The sequence below is a fragment of the Schistocerca piceifrons genome, chromosome 7 (assembly GCF_021461385.2).
Source record: "Schistocerca piceifrons isolate TAMUIC-IGC-003096 chromosome 7, iqSchPice1.1, whole genome shotgun sequence".
NCBI lineage: Eukaryota > Metazoa > Arthropoda > Insecta > Orthoptera > Acrididae > Schistocerca > Schistocerca piceifrons.
Genome location: NC_060144.1, coordinates 321,408,928 through 321,422,542, shown reverse-complemented (window position 1 = coordinate 321,422,542; position 13,615 = coordinate 321,408,928). Strand labels below are relative to the sequence as shown.

Below are 13,615 nucleotides of genomic sequence, written 5' to 3'. Positions count from 1 at the left end.
CACCACTGGTGATCGTCGAGGGGACACTGAATAGTGCACGGTACATCCAAACCGTCATCGAACCCATCGTTCTACCATTCCTAGACCGGCAAGGGAACTTGCTGTTCCAACAGGACAATGCACGTCCGTATGTATCCCGTGCCACCCAACGTGCTCTAGAAGGTGTAAGTCAACTACCCTGGCCAGCAAGATCTCCGGATCTGTCCCCCACTGAGCATGTTTGGGACAGGATGAAGCGTCGTCTCACGCGGTCTGCACGTCCAGCACGAACGCTGGTCCAACTGAGGCGCCAGGTGGAAATGGCATGGCAAGCCGTTCCACAGGACTACATCCAGCATCTCTACGATCGTTTCCATGGGAGAATAGCAGCCTGCGTTGCTGCGAAAGGTGGATATACACTGTACTAGTGCCGACATTGTGCATGCTCTGTTGCCTGTGTCTATGTGCCTGTGGTTCTGTCAGTGTGATCATGTGATGTATCTGACCCCAGGAATGTGTCAATAAAGTTTCCCCTTCCTGGGACAATGAATTCACGGTGTTCTTATTTCAATTTCCAGGAGTGTATATACAAACGATAGAAGGCCTAGCTTACATCTGCGAACAACTGCAATTAACAGACATTAAGACAGATATTTAAAAACTTGGCTGTAGTTGGAAACGACCTACGCAACAGTAAGATTATAAGCCAACGACTGCGCCACGTTGCAATATAGAAGTAGGTACTAGCATACAGTAAAATAAAGTTGTTATTAAATATAATGTTACGATATATAGAAAGGCTCATCTTTTATATGCGTGTGTGTAGCATAGGCTAAAGTAACTGGCTGACAGTTGTTTAGGTTCAGTCTCTGCTATATTGCTTTATGAAATTCCAAGAAACAAAACTGACAACTATGAACTGAGTAATACATCAAACTGAAAAGAAAATGCTATAGATTTAGACAACTAGCACTATTACTCAATAATTAAAGTAAAATAAAGTTGTTATTAGTTATGATGTTACAATTTTAACAAAGCGTAATTAGTTGCAGATAACCTGAAGATGACGATTTTGCCGAAATAGACCTATTGTTAATCTAACACGTCGAGCAACATTTATAGTAGCATTCTGGAACATTACCGCCTTTTATTTTATTTATGTTGGATTGTTTCAGGGTCATATTCGTTGCTTCGGAGGTTCTGAAACGATGGAAAGGCTCATCCTTTATATGCGCGTGAGTAGCATAGGCTAAAGCAATTGGCTGACAGTTATTTAGGTTCAGTCTCTACTATATTGCTTTATGAAATTCGAAGTAACAAAACTGACAACTATGTACTGAGTAATACGTCACACTGAAAGGAAAATGCTATAGATTTAGACAACTAGCAGTATTACCCAGTAATTAAAGCTATTCTGGATTAGGATTATGTGACACGTTGTAAGAGTAATACTGCACACAAGGAGGTACTCCTTGCAATAAATTGTTTATCAGAACTACGAAATTTTCGGTAATACTTTTTACGTCATTAATAAAAAAATGGTTCAATTGGCTCTGAGCACTATGGGACTTAATATCTGTGGTCATCAGTCCCCTAGAACTTAGAACTACTTAAACCTAACTAACCTAAGGACAGCACACACATCCATGCCCGTGGCAGGATTCGAACCTCTGACCGTAGCGGTCACGCGGTTCCAGACTGAAGCGCCTAGAACCGCACGGCCACACCGGCCGGCCCGTCATTAATACCACACTAAATGTAATCATTATGCTTCTCAGGAACATAATATATTTACATGCAACAGTAACGTCTCACGACAAACACATACCATAGTCTGTAGAGCCAGTTCCATTGTACTCGAAGAAATAGAAGTGAACAGGTAGGCTGTTGGAGTTGGCTACGGTCCTAGCGAAGGAGTCCGCTGATTGTATGAAGTACAAGTCTGAAAACAGCTGCAAATAAACAGTTACGTTGTAGAAATACTTGGGAGACAGCAGTTAATTGCATCAACACATACAAAGTAGCACTAGAGACATCTGTCCTGATAGTGTTTCACAACAAAAAAAATGTTCAAATGTGTGTGAAATCTTATGGGACTTAACTGCTAAGGTCAGCAGTCCTTAAGCTTACACACTACTTAACCTAAATTATCCTATGGACAAACACACACACCCATGCCCGAGGGAGTACTCGAGCCTCCGCAGGGACCAGCCGCACAGTCCATGACTGCAGCGCCTGAGACCGCTCGGCTGATTCCGCGCGGCGTTTCGCAACAAGCATGTTTGCCATTTGAAAAGTCTTACAATACCAATATAGGGGAAGCACAGCTTATTCGGAGTGCTTAAGCCACTTAATTGCCATTAGGGAGAAGGAGCGCCTGAAATTTCCATCCGGTCCTCCATGCTTATGTTTTCCGTGGTATTCCAAAATGGTTGAAGATGAATGCCGGTATGATTCCTTTGAAAAGAGCGCGATCGATTTCCTCACAGATCTCTACAGAATTCTTCCATATGTCCACCTCCTGACGGACCGCAAAAGACTTATCTTCGTATCTTCCAACGAGACGGTAACAGCAACCCCAGATGAATGAAACGCAGAGCTTCCAGAATCACTCACTGGGAAAGCGATGGGCAACATACTCTGACGTAAACATGAAAGACAAAAAAATAAGCGCATTTTCGGCATATGAAACAGAGTCTATCCTAGCAGTCTTTATAGTATGTTTTCTTTACTAGGAATCGGAAACATAATGCTTTGTCTGTCTTTCGCGGTACCTCTCACTATTTTCAGATGGCAATTATGAGTCGAAATTGATTCTGTGGTCGTCCGTCGCCATCTGAGCTCGCTGTGAATGTTGTCGTTCTTCAGCTGCCCTCACTTTCTGGTTCCTAGATTTGTGCGTCAGCGTTGTTAATAAAACCCTTGATAGTTATAAATTCACGCTCTTCCAGTAAGTGAAATGAAAATTTTATTACAGTAAAATAAATGAAGATTGTAAGGTGGGACGTATCGTGCTTTCACCATGCCATTTTAACTTACTATTCTGTTTTGACGAAAAGAGTATTCGTACTAGCCTTATCGCATTTTTTTTGTAGCAAGTGCGTCATTTCTCACTTTGTTAATGATTTGACAACTCTGCAGGCATCTATCGCAATATACATTTACCACTGCTGTTTACAACATATATCCCACGACCACAAACTATCCCACTAACATACAGGCACAAAAGCATATACCAAAAATTTTTAATTTTAGTCTTTAATATGAAGGTAATCTTTTGGATTGAACCCACTGCATTATTTCGACGCTCTCAGAAGTCTTTAATTATTATAGTAGCAAACGCAGGCATGGCCTACCGAGGACGTAGTGTCCGTTGTAAATAGTATTCAGATAAACAGCCACTGGTGTTTGACTGTGTTACCGATCCGTACTTTTAATCCCGTTGTGTGCAGGGTAATCTGACGGTGCTCGCGGCAGAGAATCGAAACCAGTTATGGCAAATGAAACAGTTTGCGATCAGTGGCTGTTTTATCTTAATGTTAGACAGTAGTATGAAAATCCTGACTTCCGCAGTAGATAAAATCAAATTTTTAAGGGAGAAAAGGTGATGAGAGGTGGAACACTGCTGAAAATCTATTCAGGTAGAGGAGGCAGTAAAACAGTGAGGACAAGAATGTAGGAAATATAAACTCGCCGTAATATGTTAGTGATGTTAAAGCCCTGGTAAGGAGATAATTATACTTCAATGACTTTCCGTAGTTTTATGGTTTCATGGCCTTATAGTGGCGCTGTTTTACTGCTCTCACTATCATATCTTCAATACACGACGATGCTTAGGACAAGTATGCAATGATTCGTTTTGTTTTATTTTCTGTTGAGATGAGCAGCCTCTTCCTTTTCCATTTCCAGGTCCTGATTTCTTTATCTGCGTGATGTGGAAGCATGGGTGTGTGTGCCGAGTACATCAGAGAAGTTTCCTTCTCACAATAGTGTCCACACCAACCTTATGTTCCTTTCCTCTCAGTTGAGCTCCAATAAAATAACGTGAAGCGAATCCTGAGCGTTACTCGTCTTTCCGTTTTACCAGTAAAAAAGAAGAAAAAAACACCGCGGATTGTGAGCTCTCTCGGTTTTCTATTTTACTCGATTGACTAGCCTAGGGCCCTTGAGGAAAAAGGGAGGCCGCTTTTTCAACGGACGAGAGGAACCTAGATTTTTTTTTTTTTTGCGGTCTCTCTTCCTGCAGACTTCGACGTGTGAGTGTGGCGATTCGTTTGGAAAATGGTCTTTGTATAAGACGGATTGAGTTGTGTGAGTGAAGGTGTTCTTAGTTGAAAGTATCAGCGCTTTCATTTTCAGTTTCTGGTAAATAGTATTCCCGCTGAATACTGAACACCAATAGATTCGTGTTCAAATTAAGGCCTTGTGTTCATATTTTGTTCTTTGTCCTATCTGTCGATATCTTCCATGTCTTGCCTCAGTTAGCCAGTGCTCTTAGTTTAGCGGAGTAATGATTGAACGAAATGCTTAACGGCAACGAAATTCTAGTAGTGGAGCGGACTTTGTATCTTTTATGAATGAGTGCCCCATGTACGATGTGGTGTCACCGCCAGACACCACACTTGCTAGGTGGTAGCCTTTAAATCGGCCGCGGTCCGGTAGTATACGTCGGACCCCCGTGTCGCCACTATCAGTGATTGCAGACCGAGCGCCGCCACACGGCAGGTGTAGAGAGACTTCCTAGCACTCGCCCCAGTTGTACAGCCGACTTTGCTAGCAATGGCTCACTGACAAAATACGCTCTCATTAGCCGAGACGATAGTTAACATAGCCTTCAGCTACGTCATTTGCTACGACCTAGCAAGGCGCCATTATCATTTGCCATTTATCTTGTGATGCATGTACAGTCAGACAGATGTTCACCAATTATGGATTAAAGTTAAGTATTCCAGCAGCTACGTACTTTTCTTGATAGTATAATTACTTTACCTTGTTCCAGACCTCACGCCAGTCTGCGTGAGCTTAAACGCGTGCCTTTCGGCTACCTCATAGTGGCTTGGCTGTCTTGCCAAGTCACAACATACGATCCTTAGTAATCTTGAGTTCTAATTATTATTTCTTCTTTCAGTCGCTGTAAACGAGCTTTACCATTATGATTCATAAGCCATCTGGTTGTTATCTTTCTAGAAGCAAACGTTTAGTAGGATCATGTCCATCCTTTGTGTGGTGCTGGAGAACACGTGGGGACAAAGCGGTGTTTTACGGTTAATAATTCCTTTTACCAGAGAGAACTCGATTCTAAGAGCATACTGAATATCCATATCAATAATATAAAGCTCTTCTAATGAATTTTACTTGAGTTAACTAACTTTGCTGACGTGAGTGGTCTGTTTCCATTATCCATTCTTAGCCTCTGAAATAATCGTGTGACACCAGTTATCCTGAATAGAATGAACCCACACATACAGGGTGATGCTTTCCTTGAACAGGTATTAGCGGAATAATTAAATTCTTAAAGGGCATGTTCATCTTGGAGCTTTCTTCTCTCCAGTGTAAATTACATCCCACCTATTATCGAGGAGTGCTCTTGCTGATCAATGTAATTAAGTTAATCAATGTCTTTTCATGTCTATAGAAGACCACAGTAATCTAAGATTTATCTCTGATAAGGTCGTTCTTTATGTTGAACTGAAATTTTGTGTAACAAACAACTGATTTCTACGGGAATTAATCTTCAGTTTGAGTCACCCCTTGAAAGACTCCCCCGCTGCAGAAGCATTTGAGAAATGCACTAAAATCCGAAATGTGTATTGAATCGCAATAGAATGGTTCGTCATCGTATGTAATCACGTGCGTTTCCATTGTGTGCTTTTATCATGAAGATCAAATATATTACGGATTAATCTCTTACCCTACTACGATTCAATACGACCCTTTTACGTACGATACTGGACGTTTCTACTTAAATGAGAATAGAGAGAAGCCAGGAACCTTGTTACTATTGTCAGGACTGTCGCGGCGATCGATCTCAAATCCATTTTCTGTGGTGATACACGAGATTAAATATTATGCAAGAAAGGTCATTCCTGTTTACAATCGTTTGTGTTGGATGTAGCGATGAGTTTGATGGTTATTGTCTACAAATAACACGGGACCAATAAACTTCGATGGATTATTGTCATTGTAATGACAAATGATGGTTACCCCTTTTTAAAATACTAACTCAGATAATGTTTCACTCATTCTGTAATAAGAACTCTTGAAACGTTTTAAAAGTTGTGAGTTACACAGTAATTTTTGTCGTGATTTCCCTACGGAGAGTCAGAATGATGAGCCGGCTGTGGTGGCCGAGCGGTTCTAGTCTGGAACCACGCGACCGCTACGGTCGCAGGTTCGAATCCTGCCTCGGGCATGGATGTGTGTGATGTCCTTAGGTTAGTTAGGTTTAAGTAGTTCTAAGTTCTAGGGGACTGATGACCTCAGATGTTAAGTCCCATAGTGCTCAGAGCCTATCAGAATGATGAGGCTCCGTCATGTATTGCTCGTATTATTATATTACATACAAGATAACAGAATTAAGGAAGCACAAGCTTTTTATTTTGTATTTTCTACGACACTACCAATAAACTCCATTTAATGATTATCGATTTAATGAGCACCTCTCATGTTACAATCCAAACCATTCCAAACAAGTTGGTCCTCAGGTAGAGATACGCACGCAACTCTTTTGAAACATTTCTTTTGTTTTCAGAAGCCTAGAATCTCAACTTGTTGTTGAGGATGTGGTTCTTCCAAGTGGGCAAACTAAGTTTGCCTCTCAAATCGACTCTGAGACTGACGTCATCTCAGCACTACCTTAGAAGATTTCTCTGCTACAGTAGAGTGGTGAATGACATATACTTACATCAATAACGGCTTGCATGTCGTCCGTGGAGAAGCCCTCGTCCCCAAAGTAGAATTGCTGCAGCTGCTCCGCAGCACGAGTCCGCTGTTCCTCCGTGGGCAGCGGCAGCTGGGAGCCGATCAGCATCGTGAAGTTCTCCTTCAAGTCCGCGATCTTTGCTTCGGTCACTAGAACAAACAGACAGTTCTGCAGTAGCACCCGGATTCTGCGCGCTACAAGTCCATAAAATGTGCGTCCAGCAGCTTCTACAGGACTAGGGATGAACAGTTTCTGACTCCTGTGGCGTGCACTTACATGTTTCTTTAAATTCCCGAAGTATCAATGTCAGATTGACACGTTAGTCTGGTGGTCTATTGGGAGTTTGTTGAGATATAGTCTGTACAGTCTGTACTGGCATCTAATTATTTTCGTTCATCTTTTTCCTTGCCATGTCAATACTACATGAAGATTCATCACAGACAACGTAAACAAACATCAACAAGATAATAAATGAAAAGTATTATGATCTGCCCTACGAAGGTCATTAAAGGCTTTAGAACTTTCCATGGTCCACTCTCGATATTGGCAACTGAAGCAGCTGTGACGACCAATATCCACATGGCTCAGAGTTTAGCATTATTCAGGAGTGTGCAGTAATCGAACTTTATTGTGAACCGACTGCTTTATCAACTACAGTTAGATACATACTCCTCAAGCCACTGTGCGGTGCAGGGCTGAGGGTACCACGTACCATTACTAGTCATTTCCGTTCCTCCTTTTGACCCCTAATTTCTCTCGTCTTATCTTCGTGGTCCTTACGCGAAACGCACGTTGATAGTGGTAGAATCGATCTGAAGCCGGCCTCAAATGCTGGTTCCCTTATTTTCGCAGTAGTCCCTCGCGAAAATAGCGTTGTTTCCGAAGCACCTCCATGATTCTCGAGTGCTGATCGAACCTGCCTGTCAGAGATCTGACAGCACTCCTCTGAATTACTTCGATATCTTCCTTTAATCCGACCTTGTGGAGATCTCAAAAACTCGCTCAGTAGTCAAGGATGGGTTGCACTAGCATTCTACGCGCCGTTTCCTTTATAGATGCGCTACACTTTCTCAAAATTCTCTCAATAAAACGAAGTCGAGCATTCGTCCTCCCTACTACCAACATCATGTGCTCATTTAATTCCGGATCGCTTTGCAACGTTACACCTAGATATATAGTCGATATGATTGTTAAGCAGCACACTGCTAATGCTGAGTTAGAACATAATAGGATTGTTTTTCGTACTCATCGGTATTAGCTTACATTTCTCTGTATTTAGGGTAAATTGCCATTCATCACAGCAACTGGAAATCCTGTGTAACTCAGCTTATGCTCCTACAGTCACTCACCAACAAACCCTTCCTGTAGACTGCCGTGCCATCAGCAAACAACTGTAAATTGCTGCTCACCCTGTCCGTCAGATCATTATGTATGTAGAGATTAAGAGCAGTCCTGTTACACATCCGTGGGGCACTGACGAACGCACGCCGTCGAGGACAACGCAGTGGGTTGTATTAGGGTAATTCCAAAAGTAAGGTCTCCTATTTTTTTATAAGTACAGAACTCTGTTTGTGTGGCAATTGGTCACACTGTTATGAAGAGTGCTTCACGCGCTGTGCGTAAACATGCGCACGCAGCACCGAGGCGCTCAGTGTTGGCTTGGCAGCCGTTGAGACAGGTGCTCCCGTTGGATGTTACCGTCAAGTGCGAATTGCTCGCATTTCTTCGGTTTTTGAACGCAAAGGGCACTGCGCCAATTGACGAACGTGTATGGTGAGTCGTGCATGGATGTCAAAAATGTTCGTAAGTGGTGGAGAGAGTTTGCAGCTGGTCGGATCGAAATTCACGACGAACAAAGGAGCGGGAGACCGTCAATTTCTGAGGAGACAGTGTTGAAGGTTGAGCAAAGCATGCTTCAAGATCGGCGGATCACCCTGGATGATCTCTGCACTTTGGTTCCTGAGGTTTCCCGAAGCACCGCTGACAGAATTTCAACGAACCGGAAAGTGTGCGCAAAATGGGTACCACGCATGCTGACTGAGGACCACATGCGGCAACAACATGCTTCCCGCGCATTTCTTCATCGCTTTGCAGCCGAACAGGACAACTTTCTGGACTCAATTGTCACGGGTGACGAAACCTGGGCATACCATTTTACACCTGAGACCAAGCAACAATCACGCCAGTGGCGGCATCCTTCTTCGCCAAAGCCGCGGAAATTCAAATAAACACACTCTGCCGGTAAAGTCATGACAATCGCTTTTTGAGATCGGTCTTTATGCCCACTGGGACCACAATTGACGCTGACAGATACTGTGAGACTCTAAAAAAACTCAAACGGTCAATTCAGAACCGGAGAAGAGGAATGTTGAGCAAGGGCGTACACATTCTCCATGACAGCGCTCCCCCACACATCGCCCGGCAAACCGTTGCTCTCCTGCAACAGTTTCAGTGGAACAAAATCACTCACCCACCCTACAGTCCTGACTTGGTGCCCAGTGACTATTACCAGTTCCTTAGGTTAAAGGAACATTTGGCCATAAAGCGATTCAGCTCCGAAAACGAGGTGAAAGAAGACGCTCATAACTTTCTGAATAGCATGGTGGCGAGCTGGTATGACATGGGCATACAAAAATTGCCACAGCGTCTACAAAAATGCATCGACAGAAATGGTGATTATGTCGAAAAATAGCTACATGTTCAAGTTGTAAACTGATGTAAACCACTGTAGATATTCGCAGGTCTATGTACTTATAAAAAAAATAGGAGACCTTACTTTTGGGATTACCCTCGTATTACTTAAAGAGGCTTCGAGCCACTCACTTATCTAGGAACCTATTCCATATGCTCGGACCTTCGTCAGTGTCTACAGTGAGGCACCGTGTCAAACGCTTTCCGGAAATCTGGGAACATGGAATCTGCCTGTTGCTCTCCATCCTCGGTTTGTAGGAAGTGGCAAGCTGCATTTCGCACGAGCGGTGCTTTCTGAATCAGTGCTCATTTGTGGACAGGAGCTTTTATGTCTCAAGGACATTTATTGTATTCTAGCTCACAAAGCGTTCAAGAATTCTGCAGCAAATCAAAGGACATTAGCCCGTGATTATGCGAGTGCGTTGTTTTACCTTTGTTATATACCTACCTTTTTGGCCGTCGCTCGGGAGTTTTTGTGGGCGAGAGATTAACGATAAAGGCAAGCTAAGTAAGGGGCCAACGCCGCAGAATATTTTCTGTGAAATTGAATTGGGGTCCCACCAGGACCTGAATCAAAACATGGTGACCTTCGCAGAACTCGTAATCAGAATAACGAAGAAGACAAGAGAACCACCCCCTCCCTGCTCACCACAGTATAGTGTATATATGTAACTATTACAAAAGTGGCATGTGAATCACATTTAATTCAAGTAGACGAAGCATAGCAGGGAATGTGCACAGATCATGTTACTTACAGGTGGGTACGACGGTGCCTTCTGCGGAAGTGACGCCCACAATTATGGGCACCTGGTTGTAACTGCCGGTACTGAGAATGTCTGCTGGAGACTCGACGATCACCGCCGAGTCCGATGGCGGTTCCACGGCGGGTACGAACGCCAGCGATAGTGGACAGCGGTTCTACTGTAAATTTTAGTGGTACCAAAGATATCAGTTACTCTGTTAATATAAATAAGAAATGATCGTCATAACTGTCACAAGATATCATCTAAAGTACAAACTTACTAAAATCAAGTGTATGGAAACAGTCCACCTAGGGTAATGTGTAACTACAAGACAATAGGTTACAGCTCTAACAATATCTCTTTCAGAATGACTAGTATTCATTGTATTGTATTTCCATGATTCTGCTCTCCGATATCAAAGGATTTTCCTGATTAGATCAAGAGGTCTGGACCACTTGCTTCTATTTTGTTTCGTTGTTGCTTGTGATGTACATCAGTGACCAAATGGTTCAAATGGCTCTGAGCACAATGGGTCTTAACATCTGAGGTCATCAGTCCCCTAGGTATTGACTCTGGCATCCAATCGATCGTGCAGATGACGATTACTCTCCTCGGATACATTTTGCCACGCCTGCTCGACCTGTGCACGTAGTCCTGTAAGTGCTGTTGGTTGCCGAGTCGCACGACTCACTTCTCGTCCCATCATGTCGGTTGGAGACAAGTCTGGAGATCGTGCTCGCCACGGAAGTTGCTGCACGTCTTGCAGAGCACGTTGAATTCCACGGCCAGTGTGTGGGTGAACATTTCCTGTTGGGACAACATATTACCTTCTTGTTGCAAGAAAGGCGAGAAAACGGGTCTAACAACATCCCGCACTTACCGAGCGCTGGTTAGCATCCCCACCCCCAACAAACACCAAAGCTGAACGAGAGTTGTGGCTTATCTGACAAGGCCTGGGATGGGGCTGGTGTATAATGGGCAATGAACTCTACGAGACAGCGCTTACTAGGTCTACGACGCACGCGCAGAGGACAATCAACTGCGTGCAGGCAGTATCTTCTTCTATCGCTGAAGACCACGGCACGCCATTCCATCTTCCAAGTTTATCTTCTGACGGCACGTCGATGCTGTGGCGTGAGTGGATGACGGGCTACAAGTATGCGTGTCCGCAGTCTCACTGCTAATAACCGGTTCGCAACAGTTCGTGTTGACACGTCTGGGCTCACAAGCGCTGCGTTGTGGTAGCTGGACAGTCTGCCACTGGTGCCCTTACAATACGACAATCGGCGCTGCTTGGAAGTCCAGAATCTCGCCTACGGGTGAGAGAATGTACAAGTGACCACTGACACCAGCGTCGTTGCACAGTTGATGCAGCACGTCAAACTTTTGTGGCAGTTCAACGAGAGGATATTCTGCCACTCGGTCGGCCACGATTTAACCCTTTGCAAACTCGTTCATTTGGCTATAGGAAGCACGAGTGCACCTCCGTGATATGGTTGCCTGCTTGCTTCACACTTTTGCAACACACAGAGCCCTCTACCTGCGAGAATCCCCTTTTAAAGGGTAGACACAGATGGCGCCCTGTTATTATCTGTTGGCAAACGACGTTGAAACCATTATCAGCACGTACACCATCCACCTTCGGGGTGCACTCAGCCTCGTGATGCCAATTGAGGAGCTACTCGACCGAATAGTAGCGGCTTCGGTCAAGAATACCATCATAACGACCGGGAGAGATGTGCTGACCCCACGCCCCTTCTATCCGCATCCTCCACTGCGGATGACACGGCGGTCGGATGGTCCCGGTAGGCCACTCGTGGCCTGAAGGCGGAGTGATTTTTTTTCTATACCACCCACCAGCTGGCATATACTGTCATAGGATCAAAATCGACGTCGTTTTTCCGGGTGTACCAATATTTTCCGGCAGTGTGTATGGACTGCATGTAATCTTGATAACAGAAACAAGCTTCTGAAAAGTAGTTGAAAATGTTGAAAATTTGTTTGGTAGATTGAATACAGAACGAAGATGTACTGAATAGAATTGGGAAAGCACGAAATTTATGGCGCAACTTGACTCGAAAAGGGGATCGATTGATAGGATGTGTCCTGAGGTATTAAGGAATTGTGAACTTGGTAATCGAAGGGAGCAGGGGGGGGGGGGGGGGGGGAAGGGGGGCTAAATCAGTAGAAGAAGGCCAAGGCTTGAGTACAGTACAATGTTGGAATGGATACAATTCACAGTAGCTATATGGAGTTGCACGGGCTTGCACAGGATGGACTGGCGTGCAGAGCTGCATGGAACCAATCTTTGGACTGAAGACAACAACGACAACAATATGCTTTGAATATATGGTTCGAGCGTAATTTGTTCATTAAAGTACATGGTTCACTTACGAGATCCGAGAGTGCGATTGAGGTGTCGTTAATGAGGTCTGAGCAGTTGGCAGCGCGAAAGAAGGCAGCCAACCGTACGTCGTCGTCGTCAGTGTGGTTGCCCCCCTGCGCCTGGAAACCGAGCGCCTCTGCCATGCGGTATGCCTTCTCGCGAGGATTGTTAGCCAGCGCCCAGGGGGTCGTCGCTACTCCACTCTGCATGATCACTTGGCTGAAGAGCCCTGTCGAGAAGTTCCAACGAAAATGGGTGACTCACATATAATAATCACATGTAGTAATCACAAATGAAATTTATCCCCTACTGTCCTGCATTGATTGTATGTAATATTCGTAAGAAGATTAAATTTTGTATCATGCTATTATTTCAGGACAGCTACCTGTGTTTCACGAGCAATAGGTTTTAAGATCGGAGATTCTCGAACAAAAACTTGATAAGAAACAGTAATAATCAATAAGACTGTTGACTAACACACTTAAAACAGAGTCTGATACCTCACGACTAATGCCTCTGTGTGCGCATCCTATTAGTCAGTATCCAATGATCGCTCTACGTTTTTTCAAAGCAATTTTGAATTGGTGTTTCGGTTGTTTTGGTGGGACAGGATTTGACTTAGGTTTGTAAATACAATTATTCGTATAAATACAATTACTTATATATTTGGAGACTGAGTGAAACGCAATAATGTGCAAATAACTAGACTCCGTTCAAATTACCTGTTGCTTATTGGCGTCACGCTAAGAATATACAGAAACCAAACTATAATGGCCGACTCATTAAAGGCTGCCAGAAGAAAAGAAGAATTACCTAACTATGATTATTGCAGTAGATCGTGTAACTTACTGGAGACATACAGTGCAAGCCGCTTTCGTCAGTTCAGTAGGAGGT

At 43.9% G+C, this 13,615-nt stretch overlaps 1 protein-coding gene across 1 annotated transcript in view; it reads right to left on the bottom strand.

Annotated features, from left to right (window-relative positions):
• Nucleotides 1-1,790: 1,790 nt before the first annotated feature.
• The window catches only part of LOC124805661 (esterase FE4-like), a 98,185-nt gene continuing 86,360 nt past the window's right edge, over nt 1,791-13,615 (bottom strand). The window contains exons 6-9 of the mRNA XM_047266229.1: nt 12,730-12,950; nt 10,348-10,510; nt 6,884-7,050; nt 1,791-1,931 (exon numbers count right to left, since the gene is read on the bottom strand). Coding sequence (XP_047122185.1) covers nt 1,791-1,931; nt 6,884-7,050; nt 10,348-10,510; nt 12,730-12,950 — 692 coding nt within the window. The remainder of the gene's footprint in view (nt 1,932-6,883; nt 7,051-10,347; nt 10,511-12,729; nt 12,951-13,615) is intronic.